General features: G+C 42.5%; 1 protein-coding gene across 1 annotated transcript in view; it reads right to left on the bottom strand.

Moving 5' to 3' along the window:
* grid1a (glutamate receptor, ionotropic, delta 1a) overlaps nt 1-6,405 on the bottom strand; it is a 149,333-nt gene extending 142,928 nt beyond the window's left edge. Inside the window, exons 1-2 of the mRNA XM_084709488.1 lie at nt 6,182-6,405; nt 4,210-4,365 (exon numbers count right to left, since the gene is read on the bottom strand). Coding sequence (XP_084565614.1) covers nt 4,210-4,365; nt 6,182-6,260 — 235 coding nt within the window. The 5' untranslated portion in view covers nt 6,261-6,405. The remainder of the gene's footprint in view (nt 1-4,209; nt 4,366-6,181) is intronic.
* Nucleotides 6,406-24,736: the final 18,331 nt, after the last annotated feature.

Below are 24,736 nucleotides of genomic sequence, written 5' to 3' on the forward strand. Positions count from 1 at the left end.
TTCCCTCTTTATTTGAAACCAACAACAGTGTGGACGGATGCACAACATGGATTTATAAAGTCTAGCTGCTGTATATGGGGGAAAACAGAGTCAGTGAATATATTTCCAGCACTGACATGTGGGCAAGTTGGATGCAAAGTTAAAAACAGCTCAATAATCTTGTGGAGACATACACACAGTGCATACGGATTAAGTCACGAACTGCCAGCTCAGCGTATTGACGGATCCAAAACACACTTTCAGGGCGCAACGCACCTTTGCATGAGAGTCTGAGAACTGCTCTAGTTTTATCGCGGAAAACCCATACAGACTCTTGGCTAGCAATCTCCCGATTGTTCCTACTCGTAGCTCAGGCTAAAGACGCCACACTATCGGCGGACAATAACCCGGCTGGGACAACGTCCCTGGACCGCCATGCCGGATAATTACCGGGGTTGGCGTTTGACGAGGATTAAACGGTGAAAGGTATACCTCTGCTGCAGCCTCATTCAGCTGATTGGAGCTCAGCAGGGTCTGGGAGCTTATGACGGATTCAAAACAACCATCGGGTAATTAACAGGTTGGAGAAAAATGGCCGACTGTTCTCCGCTCTACACGCCCGGTAAATAGACACGAAAACACAAACAAATCCATTATGGAGATTTACTCAGGGGTTATTTAAGCAGCAGGACCGTACTGGTGAGAGAACCGTGTTCCTTCTTGTGGAGAGGGCGCGCTGTAATGAGTTGTCTCGAGTGGGGGCTCAGGTGGGAAAGTGTTGGGTTAGACTGTGAAAGAGATTTGAATCTTTGCCATGAACATTATCCACAAAGTGACGTTTCACCTGTGATTTAATATTTAAATGGAACCTGGTGCTTTTTGACTATAGAAGTCATAGTGGCACAGGAGGGGGAAGTAGGAGAGGAGGGGGGAGAGGGAGAGGAGGGGGGAGAAGGAGAGGGGGTAGTAAGAGGGGGATGTGGTAAGAGGGGAGGGGTGGTAAGAGAGGAAGGGTAGTAAGAGAGGAGGGGTGGTAAGAGAGGGGGGGGTGGTAAGAGAGGAGGGGGGGTTGTTATTAGTTTGTCCTTGACATTAGCTTGGGAGGGGGTTGAATGAAAATGGAGGGGCAGTAGAGGTTGGCTGGGGTGTGAGTGTGTGTGCAAAGGGGGGCTACAGACGAAGCACTCAACAGATTACTTCATGTTACTTCAATTTTTCAGAGGAAGGATCCAAAACAGACCTGATGTTAGGTCTGTCCTCTCAGGGTGTGAGCCCACTTCCTCCCTCCTCTTTACTGATCATCCACACCTGACCAATGTTTGTTCTGCTCTGCGATGGTACAGGATGTACCCATCTTCCTTCCCCCTCCCCCTCTTCCCCCTCCTCCTCCCCCTCCCCTCCTCCTCCTCCCTCTCATCCTCCTCCTCTCATCCTCCTCCTCCTTCTCCTCCTCCTCCTCCCCCCTCCCCCCCTCCCCCTCCTCCCCCCCCCCTCCTCCTCCTCCTCCTCCTCCTCCTCCTCCTCCTCCTCCTTCTCCCCCCTCCCCCTCCTCCTCCTCCTCCTCCTCCTCCTCCCCCCCCCCTCCTCCTCCTCCCCCCTCCTCCCCCTTCCCCCTCCTCCTTCTCCTCCTCCTCCCCCTCCTCCTTCTCCTTCTCCACTTTCCAGGCCTTTCTAATCCTCATTACCTAAACTCCTCCTCTCAGCACTCTTCCTTGGTTTCCGTCGGGCTATTCTCGTCTTCTCATTGTTTTCCGTCCCTCGTCCCCCCAGCCCCCCATCTCTCTGCTCCCTCCTCCCTGGTATGTGTTGGCAGGGGTCTAGCTGCCACTCACAGTGGGGTGAATGTGAGGAAAAGAGCACAGCAAAGGTCAAGGAGACCCTACTGTCACTCACCCACCCGCTGCACCTCCATCACCCCACCCACCCCCATCTCACACACTACCCTGGCCCAGGGAGGCTCATCGATCCTGGGGTCTCATCGATCGCTCTGCCACCCCCGAGCCCTGCCACCCTCAAACCAGCCCTTCTATAGAATGTCAAAACGAATGTCAAGCAAGGTAAGAGGAGAGCTGATGTCGGTCAAGTTTTGACCAGGTTTAAAGAGGCTTGACTGATACTGATCCACTAGAAACTATTCACTATAAACTTCCCCTAACCCTAATCCCAAAACGTAATCCACTGGTACATATCAACTTTGTTTTTCTGTGTGTTGAACGTCTGTGTGTACTGTATATCACCAATAAAGACTGGGACAACTATAAAACGTTATATAGCAAGTCGAGCAGTAACAGCAAAATAGATGAATCAGCTCAGTAGATTGGAAGTTGTTGTTAATCAGCCTTGGTACCCAGAAGACTGTCCTGTTGTTGTTGCATGTTTATATGAACTCCTATGCTCTGATCTGTCTGGTTGGCTGCCAGAATTGAACATCTGCTGTCATCTCCTTCATTTAGTCTCCCAGCTAGCAAGTTATCCCCCAGAACCAACCGAAAGGTTTCACAGACAGAATCAGGTTTCGTTTCATAACATCTCAAATTCAACAAATTGTCAATCTTCACTGCAATGCCAAAACTCTTTTGAAATTCAAAACTAAAGATGAGTAATTGGGGGTGACTAAATTGACAGTGAGTAATGATGGTGACGACTGAACATTGTAAACAATTTCATACAGGTGGTACGATTTCTGTGACAGAACTCCCTTGGGTATTTGTAGAAGTAAGTTATTGAATCTGCGGCAGGGGCGTAGCCACAGTTAGGCCCAGGCCTACCCAATTTGTTCTAAGGCCTACCCAAAAACTAAAATATGCACATCGCAAAGTAAATAAGAGAAAAAAACTGAAAAGATGCTTGTCTATATTTTTCTACCCAAAAATATTATTCTGGCTACGCCCCTGATCTACGGTAGCATCTGCATCAGGCGTTTCAAATTAATTGTTGGCATTTGAATACTGTTAGTCTACTGATGTGCATTTTAAACAAACCAGTAGTATTCACATTTTGAAATATTTATAAAACACATCTGATCCAACTGGGGTGGTCACCAGCAGTAGAAATGAAGTTGTGACATTTTCCACAGAAAGACGAGATATTGGTTTCTGAACGTCTATTAGGTTATTGTAAGTATTAAGGCTGCATTCTTACTGAATACTGTGGTTAATGAAACCATAAGTATATGATTTTTTTTTTTTTTTTAAATATGCGGAGAGAGATGAGTGTTTTTCTAGGCACCAGGAAAAGGTCAAATTAAAATGTCAGGAACCGTCAAAAGAATGTTTCTACACGCCTTAGTTTATAAGAAGCGTTTTGAATACGAGGACCTCTTCAAAGAAGCTGGGAAGGAGGGAACAGGCCAGGTTGACAAAGCAGAGGACCGTAGATGGCCCTGGCATCTGGAAACTCATTCAGGGTTTAGTTCAACAGACGTTTCTCAAACCGCCAGCCACAGCAATCAGCACTGTACAAAAACACAGCTCAATGGCACTGAACGACCTTGGAAGAACGGATGAAGCACGTAACTGTGTTCCCTCTCAAACATTTACTCAGAGGCCATCATGCAGAAGCTGGATAGAAATTCAGCTGTAGCTGCAGACTAAATACACCCAAGCAAGTGCTTTATCTGGTGTGTGTCTTCCATTGGTATGGCTGTCATTGCTCGCGAATTCACAATCATGACACCGTTTTCCCATCAGCTTTCGTAGGTGAGGAGATTCTGCAGGTGGTCTCTGTACGTCCCACTTTTCATGCCCCATTCTTGATGTGAATCAACACATTGACTTGGTAGAATCTGACCTTTTCAATCAGCATGTAAAGTAGTCTTCATATATCTGGAACTCATGAATAACTGAGAGGGGCAGGGGCAACACGTAATGACAACACAGCACAGTGTTCGCATGAACACACACAGAACCAGATATCAAACAGGTTTGGAGGATCATTTAGTCCACCCCAATGGTTTTGCCATTTTCACATATAGGTGACCATGGCTACTGCAGATCAATTCAGACTTTCTCAACCAAATAACGAATGATAACTCGCAACTGTTAAATGTGAAGGCATGTTATTTGTTTAATGGACTGGTTCTGGTCATTTATTCTAATAGTAGGCTACCAGTGTGGCCAAATTGCCGATAATTTGACAGAAAAACATGACAAATTAAATGTGACATGGCGGGAACTGGTCCACAATAAAAGAAACCCGTGAGTCAATCATTTTCCAAGGGACAACACTTACCTTCCTGCACCGCCTGAAAGGGGTTGTTGGCCTCAATAAGTTTTACAGAGTGGGTAATTTTCTCGCTCTGCAGGATGTCGTCGTTGAGGCTTAGGTCTGAGATGGCAAGTTGAAAAATCTCGTCATCCCTCACTGCGTTTTCCTCAAATATGGCACCTGTTGGAGAAAAAGCCATTGTCTTTGGGTTTAAGTTTGACTTTAGTTATTAGATACACTCTCTTGTTAAACAGTAGGGAGCTTCAGCCACTAAACTACCAATAGAACAGTCAGTTTACAGCCCACGCCATTTGTCAGTGTTGTGAGGTTGGTATAAGGGTAACATACTGTGTATTTTGCATGTAAAGACTCCCTGGGCAATTTAAAGGTTAAAGGCAAAAAGAATCTGAGTACGCCTATACATATTGTGAATGGGACTGGCCATCTGTAGTTCAGCCATATGAATGACAGAGAGTTTATCTGTTATTTCCTTTGAGTGAGTTCCAATGACCTTTATTTCAGCACATTGGAGAGGGCTATCCTTGCCCAGTTATCATTCAGTGAATTACGTGTCCTACTCTATGTCAGAGCCAGACTTACAGCAACTGTGAAAACGGTTTAACTCAGCACTATTAAGTATTCAGACAGATGCATCTCAACGTGAATCCTCCCTGATGGCTGCACATCGTCTCTCGAAGTGTTGGGAATTACGACAGAAAATAACCTCAAACTATCTGAGGCGCTATTATCCAGGTAATCATAACTGGTGACGTGAATACCGGGTTTACCGAGGCCTAACGCAATTTCCCAGATAATTGCCATAATGTGTGATCTTGCTGCTCTTATTGCAACCAAGTGAGACTAGATCATCTAATTAGATATGCGTGACACACTAATATGTTACGTGAATTAAAGACAACATATTCCAAGTCATAGTCTATTTAATACATGAAGCTATAATGACCCTAATAACATAATGTATTGGATTGAATGCCTGTGCAACTGATCGATTTCTCAATCTCTGTCCCTCTCTCGTCTTTGATGGAGATATCTGTGTGTGTGCGCGCGCGCGTGCATGTGAGAGAGAGAGAGAGAGAGAGAGAGAGAGAGAGAGAGAGAGAGAGAGAGAGAGAGAGAGAGAGAGAGAGAGAGAGAGTTGAATAAAAAACACTGCGATGTCTCTTGTCGAGAATATTTTACACCAAACCAAACTATTTAAAAATATGTTTCGATGGTGTGTTTTTTGTATAGGCGTCGCCAGTTTTCTAGACCATCGAATAGCCCAAAGTCAAATCATATTTCTGGCCCGTTTTTGTCCGTACCTTTCCGCAATATAATTTCTTGTTTTTTGACAAACTTGTAAAATCCAATTGAAGGTGTAGCTGACTATTAGCAAACTATTATTCTATTACTTAGAAAATGAAAATGCGTTTGAATCTCGTACAATGAAAACCCATTGACATGACAATTTGTATTGATATTGCGGTCACGTTGGATTGAAAGTTCAGACTTGTGACGGGTTAAGGCGGGGGGCTTGGCTTCAGATATGGGAGATAGATTCTTTAAAATATGATGTAATATATACGGCGGAGATTGTAGCTAATTCAAACTGTGATATTGGATCAGTTTGGGACTTATCGATGATTCAGAAGCAATGTTGGTCAGTGTGTTGCCTGCCCGCCTAACGCAATGTTAAAGAAAATGTCAAACAAGTTATAATGCCAAAAGGTAAAATGAGGATATATAATCAAAGAAACGCACCTATATTGCGCACCTAAACTTTAAACTTTACAAGAAAGACATGTTGCCTAATTGACCAGATTCAAATTTTCCATTTGCCGCATATAGCCCCAAATCGACCAGCCACACTTCAAACATTTTTCCAGTCCATACCCTGACGTTTTAGGCGGATATTGCATTCAAAACATATTTGCAAGTGAAAGAGCTCTGCTTCTACAACCACACTATAACCACATAGTTCCTCCGGGATCCTTACCAATGTGAATGATGGAGTCCGCTCTGGCAGAATTGCATTGCAATATCCACAGGGAAAGGCATATCAACAGCAACTCCATCTCCGGGTGTCGGTGAAGCAGCTCATCCAAGCTTTCTCGACTATCCTACAATCCAGACGGGCACCACAAAATAGATGATCACAATGCCGCAAATCAGAAACAACAGCTTTTCAAAAACGCAAAGTCAAACTTGTACTTGGTGTTCGAGGAAAAAAAGGCGATTGTGAAGATAAGTGGGGGTATGAGAGAGAGAAAGGTAGTGAAACCGGAGGTTCCAATAAAATGATCGGCAGTAAGCCAGGGCGTTCCGTCTCACTATCGCTCTCTCCAGCGCTCAGTGTCTAAAGCATGGCAAGCTGCAAAAACGCGGAGGAGGTACCCCCCCCCCCCTAACCAGGCAGAGACACACACTCACATACACATACATTGGCCAGCACAAACTGAATTGCTCTCTAGTTTGTTCATCCGACCACGTGACTGCAGACTTTACGTCTTGGTGCTGTCCTAAGAAGCCGGGTAGAAATGGAATTAGTTCTAGCCGGAGAAAGATGCGGGACAGCGGAGTTCACCTGGAGGCTGGTCGGCAACAAGAGATTGGCTTCGGTTTGAGCTACGAAACAAACTACAAACGTCGGAAATATATCCGAATATAATCGACAGCAGCCGCTCTATTCTGCAGGTTCTCAAAGCAAAATGTCAACGGACAAAGTATCCTGAAGCCCATGATGTTACTTTGAAAAGTCGAAAGTAATTATTTGATACATTTAGCCTCTCTTTCCCACAAGCTGAAAATGAGAATATGACAATGGGAATATTTTGCAACGCCGATGCAATTATAGCTATGGCAGCTATGCAGACTACAGATGTTGCCAAATAACGGACATCCTTAAGCGTGTTGCCGGGTGATGGATGACAGACCAAACTGTTGAAATCTTAATTGATTTCGGAAGACTTGTATTTCACAACTGAAGCTCGAGAGAAACTGCAAACATGAAGCAAACAAAGTATTATTGATGGATTGATAAGCCTATGTCTGTGTGTGCTTGACAGATTGATTGATTTAAAAATGCAGAACAACGAATGAATAACCACCGTCGGCGGCACAAGCTGTTAAGGTAGACTAATTGTCACAATTTGTATTCTATGCCGATGTGTTAGTTAGAGATACTTGACAATTTGGTTTCATACAGAATCGATCCCAGCTGTAGCTTAATCGGCACGTATTTTTTTGTTGTTGCCCGAGTTGATCAACGAGGCGGCTTGATGCTCACCTAGGTTTCCTTTAAACTGCTGTAAGAGTAGCCAATAGATGAAGAATGGAAAATCTACAAGTTCAACTCAGTATTATGATAGGTATAATCTTACAATTAAAGGATATTTCTTGTGACTGTGAATGAACGGAAATATGTCTTAATTGTTTGATTAAGCCTACCAGGTCGCAAGCTTTCAGCACCACTGGGATGAACAGCTCATCTTGAGAAGACTTCACCCGACCGCTTAGCAACATGTGGAATCACTCACCTGTAGCGCGATGATAAAACACGCAGAAAGACGTGCGTGTTAGTTTAAAGCCTACTTAAAGTGTAGTGTGACCTGCCATAAACTACGGATATCGTATCTGAAATCGACAGTTCTGTGACACACATTTTTTGGACACGACTGCGGGGCGAAAGAACGAGACAGACGCCTAGGGTTTTGACGGGGTTGAGTAAGAAGTAAGACATAAATGCATACATCGGTGGGCCCAGCGACGCTGTCAGCATTACAACATATTGCACCCCCCCCACACACACACACACACAACAAAAAGAAACACATTTTACATGATTTACGTTAATCCTAATCACATTTTTGTTTTGTACCCATGATTTTCTCTTCCACTCTGAACACAAATCCGTGCCCCGCATTTCTGACAAATCACTGTTCACATACCACCCCTGCTGGACACAAGTAGATATGACCACTGATGATCAGCGTGGTTTCTTCTCACACCGTCCTCACTTGTCAGATTGACCCCCAGAGGGTCTCACATCTCCCTACAAGCATATTGGAGTGTATGAGTTGTTTTAATAAACAACTCATACACTGTGAAACCCAAAGATTTTTTTTAAGAAGGAAAGCATTGCAGACCATTTCATAGCTAGTGGGAAATATTGGGAAAAACGGAAGCATGGGTTCCTACCCACAGCACATGCAGAGTAAAAAACAACATCAGTGTGTTTAGAGATGGATACTAAAATAGGTCTGATTGCATTTGGCATTTCAATATACTGTCAGTAGCCTACAAAGTTCCAGATCCTACAAGTACAAATCATGTACAGTCTCCATGCATTTCAACCAGTGGTTTAGCATATTTTCACGTCAGCAAAATGGATGACTATTTTACATTTAGTCATTTAGCACACGCTTAAGAGCGACTTACAGTAAGTACAGGGACATTCCCCCCGAGGCAAGAAGGGTGAAGTGCCTTGACCCAAGGACACAACGTCATTTTTTCACAGCCGGGAATCGAACCAGCGACCATCTGATTACCAGCCATCTGACTCCTTATTATAATCCCTTTTTTAATCGTTCACACCCTTGCCTCAACAACTGACAAAACATTTCAAACATTTCTTGGCTTTGGTTGAATACTAGCTCCTCTATGAATTTTAAACAGCATGTCAAAGACGAGATATTACAGTCTCGCAAGATATCTGGCACCCATGCACCCAAACTGTGTGCATTCTATTTGAATGTAATTTCAATAGACCGAGAGACTTGTATTTTGGACACTGCTTTATTGCAGTGAACTAAATAAGTTGCATTAGCTGGTGAATTTTTGGGAATAAGTGGTAGGGCAGGTAGATATATTACATAATAGACTCAAACTACGCATATGTAGTGTTATGATGACGGTAGATTTAGATACTTGAAATGTTGCATGCTGTGTCTTGCCTTGCTGTGAACAGCCACTAGTAGGTCTGCACCATAGGGATCTTGATTATCCGTGTGATCGCTTTGGTTTGTGTGTTCTAGTCATACCTTTGAGCTCTTGGACCCCAATCCCCCTGACATCTTCAAAGTTTGAGGAAATTTAAAATATGCTGCGTACCTCTTCGTCATATTTAACACATCTCAAAGGTTGTCAAACTTCACTCAATGAGCTCTGAAGCTAGCGATGTTGCATTAGCTTTCAGTCTAGACTAAAAAGGGTGATTCAATGTCGCACAAACCCGAGTCATGAAGCAGTTTTTTCAGTTTCCATCTCAGTATGATAGTCATTTCGTTATTGCTCGGGGTGAAACATGTTAGTGGACTAAAACGACTTTTGATTTTGTACAGTGAAAGACTATACTCAGTGATTAAGTCCATTCTCTTCTCAAGTGCTCTCCTCGATCACACAGTAGCCTATAGCTCTTAATAGTCAAGCTGGTCCCATTATTCATCTAATGCTAGGAAACAAGAAAGTAATGTAATTTAATGAAGTACTTTTTAATTAATGACTTTTGCTCATGAAACGACTACTGAGCTATGAAATTATACCAATATACACGGGCGGATTAAGGTGGTCAGGGGCCCCTAAGCTGTTCTGTGTGTGAGCCCCCCCCCCCCTTAAATATTGTGCTTTACTAGAAATGGTCCACATGCAAATAAGGTGAACTGACATGCACACACATTGAGACAGACAACTCTACAGTGTTTTCTTTACATTCCTACAGTGCTAGAATCAGCCCTAATGCGTGAGTTCTAAATATATCCGACGCTTCCTCCAGAGTGAGTTATTTTTGCAAAACGGAAGCTAGCTAGCTTTAGGAAAGAACGTATATTCAATATACGTATATAAGATATGTAAGTGGAAAGAATACCAGATATAACCCTTTGCCTCCACAGCCTCTAAACAATTACTATGAACGGAATGTAACTATGAACAGCAAAGCAACAGAATACCCTGCATTCACAGTTCAACTGCAAGCTGATAATCACTTTTAGCTTTATTAACCAAAAGGTAGGCTACAGCATCTGTATCAGTGCAGAACACCATGTTTTACTGAGGGAAAGTCACAACATCAGTGGTGGAAGAAGTATTCAGATCCTTAAAAGTACTAATACCACACACTAGTACCAATACCAGTAACTCTCCCAAATTCGCTGAAATATTACTGATGGCTGATGCTAGCTGGCATTACTCCTGCTGTGGATCTTGTCTTCGACTGGATGAAGATTCACCAGCCTTGAAGTATACATTCAATTTCGGGATATCTTGGCCCGAAATTGAACATGTTTTTTTAACCTTTGTTTTTTGCGTTTTTGTGTTCCACTTAAATACTTTCTTTTGTTCATTCTGCCACTATGCCATCTAGCAATAGCAGTGAGTATTGAATATGATTGACATGATTTGACCAGCAGCAGCTGATTGGACAGATGTGACCCAAGTCACATCTACCCAATCACTTGCTTATAAAAAAAAGTTTCTTATGGGCCAATTAGGGTCTTTATTTTGTTCCCGCTGAAGTACATTTAAAATATTAAAAAACAATCCGGCCAATCCGGGGGCCCCTGCACAGATGGGCCCCTAAGGCTGCAGCCTATAGGCAAGCCTGTGCATTAATCCGCGCCTGCCAATAAGATTCTCTTTAAAAGGTGAGCTGAAGGCTGTAGGGGCTAATGTTACATAGGTTGTTGGTTAAAACGTCTTGTCAAATTAGAATATTTCTCAGACATGTATTTGTGAGGAAACAAATAAAGCATCAAATATCAACTTACCTGAAAAATATGCAGTATGCAGTAAGTATTTCACTTCAAGCAATGAGCTTGAGGTAACATTAAACAATAATTATGTTATGGATTGAAGCACAAACTCTACAAACTCTGCATTTCAATAGGTGTCGATAAATGTTTCAGGGGCATGTATTATTTTCAAGTGTCAGCTTTTCAGTGCTGAACCAGGGTAAAATATTTATTGAAAGGGAAGTCAACTTCAAATGTTGTTACAGCCTTACATGTCAAATTCAGACACACACAGGAATGTTTGATGAATTTTCTGAATTTGTTTTGACCATGGCCTTCATCATGATTGACACCCCTGCATGTGCACACACATACACATACTCGCTACGATAAACAGCTGGAGATGCTAGCCCCTATGTTGAAATGAGGGATATGGGTGGGGCGTTCAGTCAAGACACTCAAGTGATTGATTTCGATGTCGATGTACAGGGAAGCGCTGTCTGCCTTCACTGCAGCATGCATGACATGAGGCAGGGAGCAACAAGTTAAATACCCCACGGGGAGAACAACAAACAGAGCCCATGGGGGAGAAGGGGACGGTGGTGGGTGGCAGCAGCGCAGAACAGGCAATCGACGATGCGTGCGCGTGCATGGTGCGAATTTAAAGCGCCGCCTATCGAGCGCCTATGGCCTGAGAACACAGCGATGGGTGATATGACGCGCGCTGCCCGAGTGTCACGTATGAACCCGCTTCGCTCATTAAGGGCAAGCAAACAAGATGGTGCTGATTATGCGTCAACAAAAGTGATCCATAGGCTCCTTCATACATAGCTACCTACCAGCAGTTAATCACAGATAGGATATGAATGCCTGACTGACATGACGCCAAGTAGGAAGTGCAGACGCAATTGTGTTGACAGACCTGCATTAATAAAACCATGTTTGTTTATTTAAATTGGGTTGTATTATCTGTGAACACAGTAGCATTTAGATTGTATGAACGTGTATGTTGTTACCATAACAAACAATGTTCTACAATGCCTATACGGATATCAAAGCCTCACTCGCTTGCCCAGGAGGCATACAGTATCGCAAAGAGTGCCAGAGCCTTTGTTGCTGTGGTTTACAGCAGTAGGGTTGGACCATATGAACTTGGCAACACATTATGCATTCAAAATATCCATCCAACTGTTCTTGTGGCCTACGATTGTAATTACTGGATGAGGTTGTGGAAGGGGCCCAGTTCATTGTAACACACTGACGATCTATGCAGAGCCTATCCAAGCCAGAAAAAAATGTTCAGGAACTGAATAGAAGGCTCACCTACTTCTAGTTTTTTACCTTTTTAATTAAATCCGCCTATTAAACGAATTCGTCAAAGGAAAACGTGTAAAACAAAGATTGTAGTCCCTACTTACATTTTTTGAAAATAAACTTTCCTAGTATTCGTTGTTTTGCTGTTCATCAAATAGGCTACGTAGACAGCAACATTATCATGTGGTTCAAATCACTTTTATTCAGATTGAAAATGCGACTTCAGCATATGGCGACTTCGTAAAGCAATCACCCGACCTTCAGCAAAGCTCACTTAATTGTCTGATAATGAAACCAGTTGTTTCACGCATTTGCTGTCATGCAAATGACAACCTATTTGTCCCGCTAATTGGGAATACGGTCGTTGTGACATGAAAGTCCATCAAAGGACATTCTAGCCTAGTTACCGTGAAACAATATGCCGGGCAGGCGGACTGTTTACACACTAAGAACACAGTAAATCTACAATGAACTGTATCCAGTGCAGGGGCGCCGTATAGGGGGGAAAAGTTAGGACCATTTTTTTTTCATGGGGGCCAAAATTCCTGGCGGCGCCCCTTATCCAGTGCATGGATTGTAGACCAAAGTTAATCATCATATACAATTGAGGGTCGGTATATCTGAGGTCATTTAAACATTTACCGTAACAAGAGAGTTATTTAGGAGCTGAGGGGTTTGGACATCTGGAAGCGTGGTTGACGCAGCGTTCACAGTTGATAATCCGTGTCTAATGCTCGTTTCATTTGAGAAGGCTGTCTCAACAGTTGGCCCTGTCCTCACAAACCTTAGGTTCAAAGGCTAGCTTCTTTCACCCCAGTATGCTCAACCCCAGGGCTTCAAATATTCCACCCAAAATTACCCAGACCCAGACCCAAAATTCCACCCAAAATTACCCAGACCCAGAAACCAACATTGAATTTCAGTGTGATTTATCTGAATGCTAGGCTCATATCTGTACTTGAATAAACCTTCATGTGACACTGACTCAGAGAAGGCACAACACTGACTCCGTTCTACATGTCCTGCTGTTGGCTGCTTCTACACTGCTAATTACTGCCCCCATCAATCTGTCATAATCCATGAAAAATATGTAGGAATATGCACCACTTCCTTCCTTAAAGAGCACATATAAAATCCCTGCAGATATGAGCACCCACAATTTGGCTAATTATCCTTCAAATCTGAGGTAAATGAGTGAGTATCCTCATGACATCTGATAAATGGGAATGAGATTTAATCAGTCCAGATGTACTGCTATTTGGAGGGTGTGGTCTGCTGAAACAGACCTTTCACATTCAGTTCAGAGAACCCTTCTGCTTCTGTAATTGACACAAATATCACATTAGGGAGACAGAGCATTCTTCGGAATGATTTAGACTTTTTAGCTAATCAATAGTAAATACTAAGAGATGCTGCTAGAAAGGTTGCCATGGAATAAAAAATGTCGTCTGATGAGTTGAAATCCTAAACTATTTTAAACTGTGCATGTGAGATTTCACTATTTTATCAACAATATAATCTCTCGTTTTAGCAAACATACTGTTAATGATTTATCACCACTCTGGTGATAAAAAAGCAGAAATGACGAGGGTCTTATGTAGGCATCAGATTAGACCAGACTTTTCTGGGTTGGTTTACAGCTTCATTCTCTGAATAGGACAAATCATTTTGCAATCACAAAGGGTACAGCCAGGTATGATTTCCCCCAGTACTTTAAGTCAACAAGAGCATTAGTCAAATTTGCCTCTAGAGTTGAAAACAAAAATGTATGTATGTGCGTGCGTGTGTCTGTTAATGAATCCTTAACCAGCTCTGGGCCCAGACTGGTCTTGCTCCAATGCCTTGACATTGCCAGATCCACAGGATTGTGCAATCTGACTATTTCACATGCAAACACTTACCTCAGCCAGTAATTGATGCACAGTGTTGTGGCATCACGAGCAAAAACAAACAAACATCTGACTCCCGTATGTATATATATATATATATATATATATATATATATAAACGGGAGTCAGATGGCTGAGCGGTGAGGGAGTAATCAGAAGGTTGCTGGATCGATTCCCCCGCCATGCCAAATTACGTTGTGTCCTTGGGCAAGGCACTTCACGCTACTTGCCTCGAGGGGAATGTCCCTGTACTTACTGTAAGTCGCTCTGGATAAGAGTGTCTGCTAAATGACTAAATGTAAAAATACCAAATGTAAAAATTTTAGATTCCGGTGTACACACACACTGAAAGTTGTCAACTTTACAATGCACAGGTCAAATTTGTTGCTGAATGTATACATGCTATCTTTCTTTTTCTTGCTCTCTTTCTCTCTCTCTCTCTCTCTCTCTCTTGCTCTTTAAGTCTTGCTTTTGCACAATTGCAAAAACACACCAAATGTCGAGTACTATAATTCTTTACACACAAACATGATCACTGTATTTCCTGGAGAGAAAAATAACCGACGCACAACACAGACCGCGTACAATACGACCAAAAGATGAATAGAATCTGGGGCAGATGAATGTTCCGTGAAAAATATACAGAGGAAAACAGACTTAAGAGTTCTCAGTTTAACTTGGTTGCCGGGGGTGACCAGGCACTTTGATTATTTTGTGGGCTGCAGTCAGAGAAGACAATCACAGATGGGGGTACGTTTCCTTACACACCACCTGGCTCTTCAATCCAAGCTTCTCCCCAGGGGCCAAGGGGCAGAGCTTCTCCAGTGACTGTGCCCTCTCCCTGGACACGTGGAACACCCTCTCTGTAGTGTTCTGTCTGAATGAAAATCATTTACTGCAATCAAGCACAACAAGGTTTCTTCCATTTAAAACAGACTTGAACACATCAGTGAGTAACTGACGTATGAAAAATCATGCATCTATTAACCATTTCTTTGAAGTACATGTGGGTATATCACACTCTACAAGAGAGAAGCGTGTTAGTCAGGAGACTGAAGGGAGATCAGTTAGTCAGTGTGGTCTTGGAAAAGGTCAGAGACGTGTATTGATGAACCGTACAACCCTACTTTCTACCCTGTCACCCTCACCCCCACCTCCAGACCTTTCATCACACCAGGCTAGCGTGACTGAGAAGAGGTGATCAGTCACTGTCTGTGTGAGTGTGTGGGTTCCTTATCCAGTCAGTGGTTCACAGTGGTGTGTAAAGCACGTGTGAGTGTGTGTGTGTGTGTTCGTTATCCAGTCAGTGGTTCACAGTGGTGTGTAAAGCACGTGTGTGTGTGTGTGTGTGTGTTCGTTATCCAGTCAGTGGTTCACAGTGGTGTGTAAAGCACGTGTGTGTGTGTGTGTGTGTGTTCGTTATCCAGTCAGTGGTTGACAACAGTGCAAGACAGCATCCGACTCTGATGACCCACAGTTGTGCAGAAGGCTCTCCAAACACAAACACACATATCGATGGACACAGCCATCAAAACAGAGACATCCACCACTGTGCTGGCTTGTCTGCACCTCCGTAAACCCAGTTTGAACCCTTTAAGACACAGGAGGATCATCACTCCATTATCTGGATCAGAAGACCCTCTGGACTATGGTTTTACATCGAGAAGGATGACAACTGTGACAAAGACTATTGATTTTTATCCTTGGTGTTCTGGCTCAGCTCAGTCAACCATGTTTTATGTTTCAAGATGGATGGACGACAGGTCACTATGAGAGAAGTAGCAGTCGGCGCAAAAAGATGAATCGGTGGACACAAAAAATGTCCGTGCATTCCGTGGTTCCAAAGAAAGACTCCAGTCTCAAGGAGGGTTAGTGCTGCACTGGCCCAGCCTTCGCTCATCTGCGCTGTAGATGAAGCGCCAACCAGTGAATGGATGCCAGGATGAGTTATTTCAGGAGGCTTGTTACAGATCTATCTTCACAATAATAAAAATGAAATAAAAATGCCAAATGCGAAGTGTAGCAGTCTGTGCTTTGTCTGTACATTAATGAGTTTGTTAATGAAACAGGGTTGGCATTGCCAAGAATCAAGTCATAGTGATATACATTTTGTCCGCTATTGTACACATGGAAAGGAATGTATGATTCATATGATTCAAGGCACAATTCATTAAGTACGTTTTCATTAAGTGCTGTTGTGGAGTTTGCAGAACTTTTAATGAGCGAATGCTGAGGAAATTCTAAACTCCACAGAAGTCAAACACCGTCACAGTTTGTGTGAATTCCACCAGGCCTACTTCTTAATAGAACAAAAATGTTATACTTAAATAAAGAAACCCCACAGAAATTAATTAAGCATATTACCATAGTCCACATCATAAGACATACAGTACACCCAATTAGACTGTAACAAATTGGACACCAGGGAAACTCAGTATAGTGTGACACAAGAACATGGCGATGAACATGACCAGACCTCTGCCAGGAGAAATGGGCTACTGTAGAAGATTATATGAGGGAATTCAAAATATTCACATCCTACCACCCTTGCCATCCAATAAAACGACAGAAACCACTGACTCAACGAGTCTCCGGGCAAGCAATTTCCTCCTTCCTTGTCCGTGTCCTGTGGATGGTCTCTGAAATGAGTTTTCATGTCCTGAGGGTTACTTAAAGACTGGTAATTGTTCTTCTGTAGTAACACTCCCCACCTCAACACCACTCTCGCTCACACCCGTCCCCCGAATATTTCGCAGGAAGACGATATTTTGTGTGATTAACCTTTTCATCTTAAATGAGCCAGAAAAGCTTAAATAAGCAGGTTGTTCCCTTTTCCCCATCAATAAATGATGCTTCTCGACATGCATAATGGGCTACATTGTCTGCTTTATATGCGCTTCGGATGTCTCCTGGCCTTCATTTATAATACACGCATGAGAGGGAAAAATAAAGCGGTTCATTTCGATGCAGCACATCGCTAAAACCGCCTTTATTGGACTGTGTATTTAAATGTAAACTTGCTAGAGTGTTAGACATGTTCGAATGTACATAGGGGGAAAGGTCTGTGGTCTATCGCTAAGAAGTTTGAATGAGAGAATAACATGGCTGTTCGGTTGCTTCTTTAAATAACCTGAGGAGTCAGATGGCTGAGCGGTAAGGGAGTCAGTAATCAGAAGGTTGCTGGATCGATTCCCGGCCGTGCCAAATGACGTTGTGTCCTTCACCCTACTTGCCTCGGAGGGAATGTCCCTGTACTTACTGTAAGTCGCTCTGGATAAGAGCGTCTGCTAAATGACTAACTGTAAATGTATAACCTGTGATAACCACAAATAGCTGTTTACTGTAAATGAAACCTCAATGAAAGCAGTCTCGCTTCAGTGCCTTGCCTGGTTACAGTATTGTCCTTGTCACTCACAATAGCATATTTCAACATCTAACCTAATTGCATATGATGACAGCCAACATCATTGCAGAGTGCCACCTTTCATTCAAGACTACAAATGTACTCTTGTGAGTCGTAGACGTTAACTATGATTTTGGTTTTCTAAAACGTAAAGCATGCGGGATCATATTGCAGAGATCATGTCCTCTGTAGAAACACTAAAATATTGCAATCATAATATTATGGGTATACCCATCTTCTGAAGTTTGAATTCAACTGCTTGCTGATAATATTCACAAAGCAGATATTGCATGTACCCTATGTGAGTGTGCGAGTGTTTGTGTGCGTGTATGACTGTGTGTGTGTGTGTGTGTGTGTATGACTGTGTGTGTGTGTGAGTGCGTGTGTATGACTGTGAGCGTGTGTGTATGACTGTGTTTAATTGTGTGGGCTTCTATGGGCTTGATACGTCGCTTCAAAGTAGGTAAATACAATCAGTAAACGCTGTGATTACAGGGCATGGTAATGTAATTCTCCGCTTGCTGCTGCTCAGTAGATATCCAACCAAAGCTCTGACTCTATTGGTATTCTTCTCAGCACTCCAACAATTTCACATACAAACTGTCTCCATGCACAGATATAAACGCTCCAGAGCAGTCTCATTCACTGGTCTAGTCTTAAGTGAAGATAACACCAGTTTTGGTTCTGAAGCAGAATGGAAAAATTACCAAATGTTAAAAACATTGGGAGTGTGTTTGTATGTGATGTCAATCAGAATTCAGAGAGAGATTTTTGATCGAGACGACCAAACCGTGAGGGAAAATGCTCAGAATTCCAGTTAAGTCATGCAATTCCATCTAGTTAGGGTTTTTTGTTCAAAATACTTTGATTAGATGGCTACTGTGATCGAGATGTTATTGTCCCACTGTATTTAAGTATTTCAGATGTTATTGCTCTGCTGTAATATTATTTTGTTTTTACCTTGCGTGGCAGATGGGATGAGGTTACTAGGTGATAAGGCTAGTAAACACAGACTGTTGTTTGACTTTGACCTCCCGAAATACTGCAGAATTATAATCTTAGCTTCTGATTCATGGTATCTTCTGTTCTAATAACTGACCCACCCTTCTGCCCACACTTTTCATCTAACACATTAAAATGGTTATACATCTGATTATTTAAGGACAAGAAAAGCTCAAGAACATAAATATTCCTGGTTTGTGAGCTTGTGTAAACATTGCCAATCGATAGTACTGCACAAGCTAACCATTATCGTCCACAACTTATGGGAGTAATGAATGAGGAGAACACGTGCTTTGATTGGTTAAAACAAACAAATTTGTCAGTTGGGCCATTGAAGAAAATTAAAGAGAACTAAAGCCTGGTTTCCAACACATACACACACATGCATCACCAGTCCTAATGAGAAGCCCAACACGGTGGGATCTGGCAGTCGAATGTTTACATGAATCATGAAGTGCTACTTAAAATAAACAAGAGAGGGGGGAATTAAAATCAATAGACCAATGGTGCGGAACACTAGAGAGGTCAAAGCTGCACGAGCTTTAGAGGGAAGCGGTCTACAACAACTCTTCCTCTTCTCCTTCTAACGGGGCAGTGTGACCAGATGATGATGAGGGGAAAGAAACAGAAAGGACCAGTTCGCTGGAGGGGAAGAGAGGTGAGAGGTCGCCTACAAGGAAATATAGGACATGCCTGTCGATAGCTCAGAGAAAATGGAAAATCTTTCACCAGGCTGTTTTTTTTTGTTGTGCTTTTGTAGACCAGAGCTGAAGCAGTCCTTAAGACAGTCATAGGGCATTTCCTGAGTCGTTTTCAGATTGAATTCATGAACAGTGTATTCAACCGGAGAAACTATGTTAGGAACCAGAAGGAAAACAACATTCTGTCCTCTGTCCTTACAGTATAGAAACAGTGGCCTTGGCTTCCTGAATTGGGCCCAGGCCGCAGTTTATGAGAATCCTGAATAGCCGAGGGTATTGTTTCAGACAAACGTATGGTACTTTTCAATCAGGCTGAATACATCATGTACATGAACTACTGTATAAGACCTGGTAAAAAGTGATTTTCACAATGTTTGATGCGCAACCGGGGATGGGACAGCACTATGTTCCATGAAGCTTCAGCACTGGCCAGGCTTCATAAGAGTCTGAGGGGAGTGATAACATTGTGGCTTTCCTATTTAGCTCACCTGGGGAAACACAGCTTAACCATCCAGCCAATCCTAAACTGCGGCTCTCCAACTCTAAGCTCCAGGAAAAAGATATATTAGACCAATAAAACTAAGAAAATGGTTCCTTGCCGTTTGATAGTCATGTACAGTACTGTACATTCTCTCCAGCGAATAGTTTGCACGAAGACCTGTCTCTGCCAGATATGAAAAACGATTGTACAACACTAGATGGAACAAGCCCTATCTGTATTGTAAATTGATCTGGCTTCCACTGCAAATTCAATCAAATAAAAACATTATTTGTAGAACCGTTTTCAAATGCCACACATGGATCTAACCTAGACCGAAAGAAAAGAAAAACGTCTCTGGAGGATTAAATATGAGGAGGTGCATTTCAGAGAGGAATGTTCTACTCTAAATATGATTGTGCAGACACATTGTCGATAGGTTTCACACAATGTCACTGGGTTTGATAGTTAACTCACTAACAAGCACCAATCACAATAGAATATTGACATTTTAAAAAGTGGAGGGAAAAAAAAACAGTACAAAAGGATTGTTTACAAATATATGAAAGGAGTATAATGTACAAGTGGGCTTTTAAAGTATAACAAGATAAATGGGATTTCATGGAGATTATGAAGCATACATGGGATTATTAATCATACAAGGGGATTATAAAGAAGGATTATTCTAAAGGGATTATGTGGAAAAATTACACTCTATTTGTAAATAATGATCTAACAGAGTTGAGTTGCAAATAAAAGGTTGTACAGTACCTGTGGTTTATTTCTTCTTATTTTTGTTATATTACATATTTTCCCAACACATCTTGTCCTTTCAAGGGATATTTAAAAAGTAGTTTCACAATAGATTTTGATATGGTAGACTGGGCAGCTTTTAAAACACCAGAAGTAAAAGCAAATGAGCTGTCTGGCAATAAACGTTGTATTCTTTGAAAAGAGAGAGAATCTCTGCATAAATGATATATCTCTCTTCATAAAAGGACTGCCCTACGGCCCAGGGAGCTACAAAGTCAGTTTTCAGTGTAATGGAATGAGAGAGACGATTTCCCTTGAGAACCAAGGTGCTTTCATCTTGATCCATGTTCTCATTCTGTGGTCGCCCAGAAGGTACTGGATGCCAACGTGCTTTTCCTCTCAGGAACACACAATACCATTCACTCGTACATAATTATCACAACCACAATCGTAACCATCTTCCATGCCGTTCCTTCCGTCAGCACACCAACAACCTCTGGGTAGTTTGAACACAGGCTCAACTGCCAACCGAAGCAAGGTGCCAATAAGATGTTCCTTTCCTTTCGTGGAGCCAGATACAGGAGGTAGAGTCTGGCTTTCCAGAGACAATGTCTCCCAAGAGGCTAAGAGACTTACTACCCTACTCCACCTCCAGCTGTATATCTACTGTAGGAGATCTACAACCCCATAATGAAGAGAGCCAGAGAGTTCCATGGCACGTCAACAGGGCTTTATCAGTTATTTATTAGCTCCAGGTCAGTGTAACAGAGATGGTTAAGTTGACTTGCTGGGGTGGTGTTAACCCGTCTAAACACGTTGAGGTTATTGCAGAACAGGTTATTTGATTTTCAGACCAGCACTCATATCATGTACTACCTTGTCATTATTCAAAAGAACATATTGACCTGTTCATAAGTTAAAGATGTCTGTGGTTGATGTAGAGAGTGCGTGAGAGGCAACGTGAGGAAGAATGTAGTTGCAACCCGCGGGTAAGATCATAACAGAGCACAAAAACATGTCAGTTATTATTTGAGTGTCTGCCATTTTGATTTCCCAAGTCAGCCAAATGATGAAAAGAGAGATCTAGAGACAACGTTATCTAAATAGATTTGTGTGCGAGTTGTTTTAGTCTTTGCATTGTAGGCATAATGTCACTAATATATTGTTTAAAAGATGTGTTTGACCTATGTGTTACAGGAGAACCACCCAGTGTACAGTGGTACAGCTTCACAGGTAGGAAATTAGATAAAGAACGGGCCAAGATTATTTTTTTTTAACACTGGTGAGATGTCTCTCTGGGTCACTGGCAATAATTTGTAGCACAATGATTAACACATTGTTTGGGTCCACTTGCTCTGCTACACGTGAGGCAGTTTCGGCCCCTTCTTTTGTAACTCGTAGCTCCACGCAGTCTGAGGAATCCCTGCGTCCTCATGCTGCCACTTTGTGAAATTAACTCTCAGTGACGTCTCCCCTGACTTCCTCTACAGCAACCCCCTCTCAAACTCTCTCTCTCGTTGTCTCTCTCTTCCTCTTGCTCTCTCTCTACCTTCGCTGCGTCGCTCTCCTCTCCCAAGGCCAGTCATTACATCCATTTTATCTTCTGTCTGCTACTGTGTGTGGCTCTACTGCCTTCGTCCACAGCCAGCCTCACCGGCGATGTGGAGGAGAGCACACAGTATTCCTCCCTTCGTCCACAGCCAGCCTCACTGGCGATGTGGAGGAGAGCAAACGGTCTTCCTCCCTTCGTCCACGCGGCAGTCGCATGGACAACACTCCTCTGTGTTATTATCGCCATTACTCCTTCTGGAAAATTATAGCGCTCAAAAGGCGACAAGAGAAAAAACCCCAAAGCACCCTGCTGAGTGTAGCCCAGGGAGGTGTATTGAATAAGTAAGGCTTCTCTCTGGGCCTTGAGGACACTGCCTGTTCTCTCAATCACCTTTAATGTCTTAACCACAACCATTACCATTGCAGAGGTAAGAGAGAAGCCTGCTGTTGAATGCTCTTCGATCACTCAGAGGTCAGGCATCGTCTAGTCGCACACACAATGATTATATCTAAAAGCATGGGCCAGTCAGCGAGGGCAATAAATGCTGTGAAATCACATGCTCTTGTAGCATTGATATCCCATTACTGTAATGCAAACTCCATTACCTGAAAGTATCTCCCACAAATATACATGTTCCCGCCCCGGAAGTGCTGTAAAATACTTTTCTTTCTGACAACATATGCCACACAGCAACTGTTCCCCAGCCGTTGTGGTAATTACCGGAAACAACTAACCCCAAAATAGCACACGGAAGTACTGAAAACTATCTACAGATGATCTAAGCAGGGCTCAGACTGTCCCCGATGAGCCGACAAAGAATAATGGAGCCCTGATTATGAAGTCAGACCGTCAGTGGTCAATGTGTTGCCATCAAAGAGCCATAATGCAATTTCCAGCTCCCTAATGGAGAAGAGAAATAAACCCCTCATAGCTATATGTACAATAGAGGAAGGGACACCATGACCCTTATCAAACCAATGCACACTGAGGACTGCCAGAACACACTGTGAACGTATAGCCTCTGGGGTTGTCGAGTACTTAGAGGTGAGGAAGTCTTTCAGAGGCGTGTGTAATGACCATGGGAGGACTGTATGTGCTCGCTCGTTAAAGCGGGAGACATACAGTGTCTCAGATGGACAGATGATCTTTTTAGTCAAGCATCATGTCAACCCTGACATGTGAGTTTCATCATTCTTCTAACAAAAGATTGCTAGCCTGGAACACATAACCTAACCTGTGTCCACCTGAAGCATAATTTACAATAATTCTTAGAGAAGAGGGTAAAGTATTTATACTAAAATTAAATATCAGAAATGATTCTACCTTTGTGTGTTGGTTCCATAAAAGTTATTCAACTGTTATCGCCTCTCTCTGGAAAATAATGGTTTAGGAGTTGTTTTATTTTCTCAAAGCACAGCACTTTAACACACATAGTAAACTTTGCTAAAATTTAGTTTAAGAACATTTTGGCCTGCAGGCAGAATCCCGCTGAAACAATCCACCCAAACAATGAAACGTGTTTAAGATCAAGGGGGGGGGGGGGGGGGGGTTATGGTTATTACTGGTTATGTAATAGACTCCGATACAGAGAGCAGGTGAGAGCAGAACCAAACACGCCAGACAAATGTGTGTACTGTCAACAAATGTAATGTCAACAAATGTAATGTCAACAAATGTAATGTCAACAAATGTAATGTCAACAAATGTAATGTCAACAAATGTAATGTCAACAAATGTAATGTCAACAAATGTAATGTTATAATTTTTTTGGAGCCCAACTGTTGCTCTGGCTATTTGATATGCAGTGAGCATCAATCAGGGTGAAAGCTGTGTATTTACTACATCAAGTTTAACAGGAAACAGTGAACAATAAAGAATGTGTTCATGCATCATGCATTTGCTGTAAAAATGCACTCAAATGTCAAACTCTACAGTGACATTCATACTGAATGACACTCTCATGCACACCCCAGTCATTACACCAGTTTAACAATTACAAACCAACTCTCTTATTTGCATATTAAATGTTTCCAAAGGAAGTCCTCATCTGACTCAACTTGAACAGTCATTTGATCCATGTGTCCTCAAAGGATTTGTATCCATTGTCAAACGCACTGTGTTCTTCAGAGGCTATGAAAAGGCTTTAGGTTCTAGAGAATAGGCAGCCTGGTCCAACTTCAATAAAAGTCATGTTAAGATAAATTAAATTGTGGAGTCCTATTCTTACATAATCTCTTCCAGGTCAGAGAAATTAGTAGGAGAGAGTTGTATTTAAGAAGAGCAAAACCAAGTATGCTGGTGTAACAGAAATCTATACATTATTCACATAACAGCTCACAAGCCAGTGAACTGACATGGTTAAATCATAAATCCATAATCATTACCTATCCTCATAATTACAACAGTGTGATGTTTTTTCCACAAAAGAAGTTTGAAGCCTATCGTGTAAAACCATAGCAAGGTAGCTTGAGTCCCTCAAGTGTCATCTCTGAGGCAAACGCAGCAAACTTCGAATATCATTGAACGGATGTCAGTAAGCACCATTCCTGGTCAGGCATGGCAGACTACAGCAGGGTCAGGCTTGGAAACACACGAAAAATGCTTGACTAAACCTTCGGATTGGAGAACGAGAGAATCAAACATGTTCTCCCCTCTATTTTTCTTCGTTCGTCCTTGCAATGCAAGCAGCTCAGCTGAGGGGAAAGGATGCTCATATTAATATTCAGCCAGGAAA

Source organism: Hypomesus nipponensis, chromosome 11 (genome assembly GCF_054491055.1).
Source record: "Hypomesus nipponensis isolate SF chromosome 11, ASM5449105v1, whole genome shotgun sequence".
NCBI classification, from domain to species: domain Eukaryota; kingdom Metazoa; phylum Chordata; class Actinopteri; order Osmeriformes; family Osmeridae; genus Hypomesus; species Hypomesus nipponensis.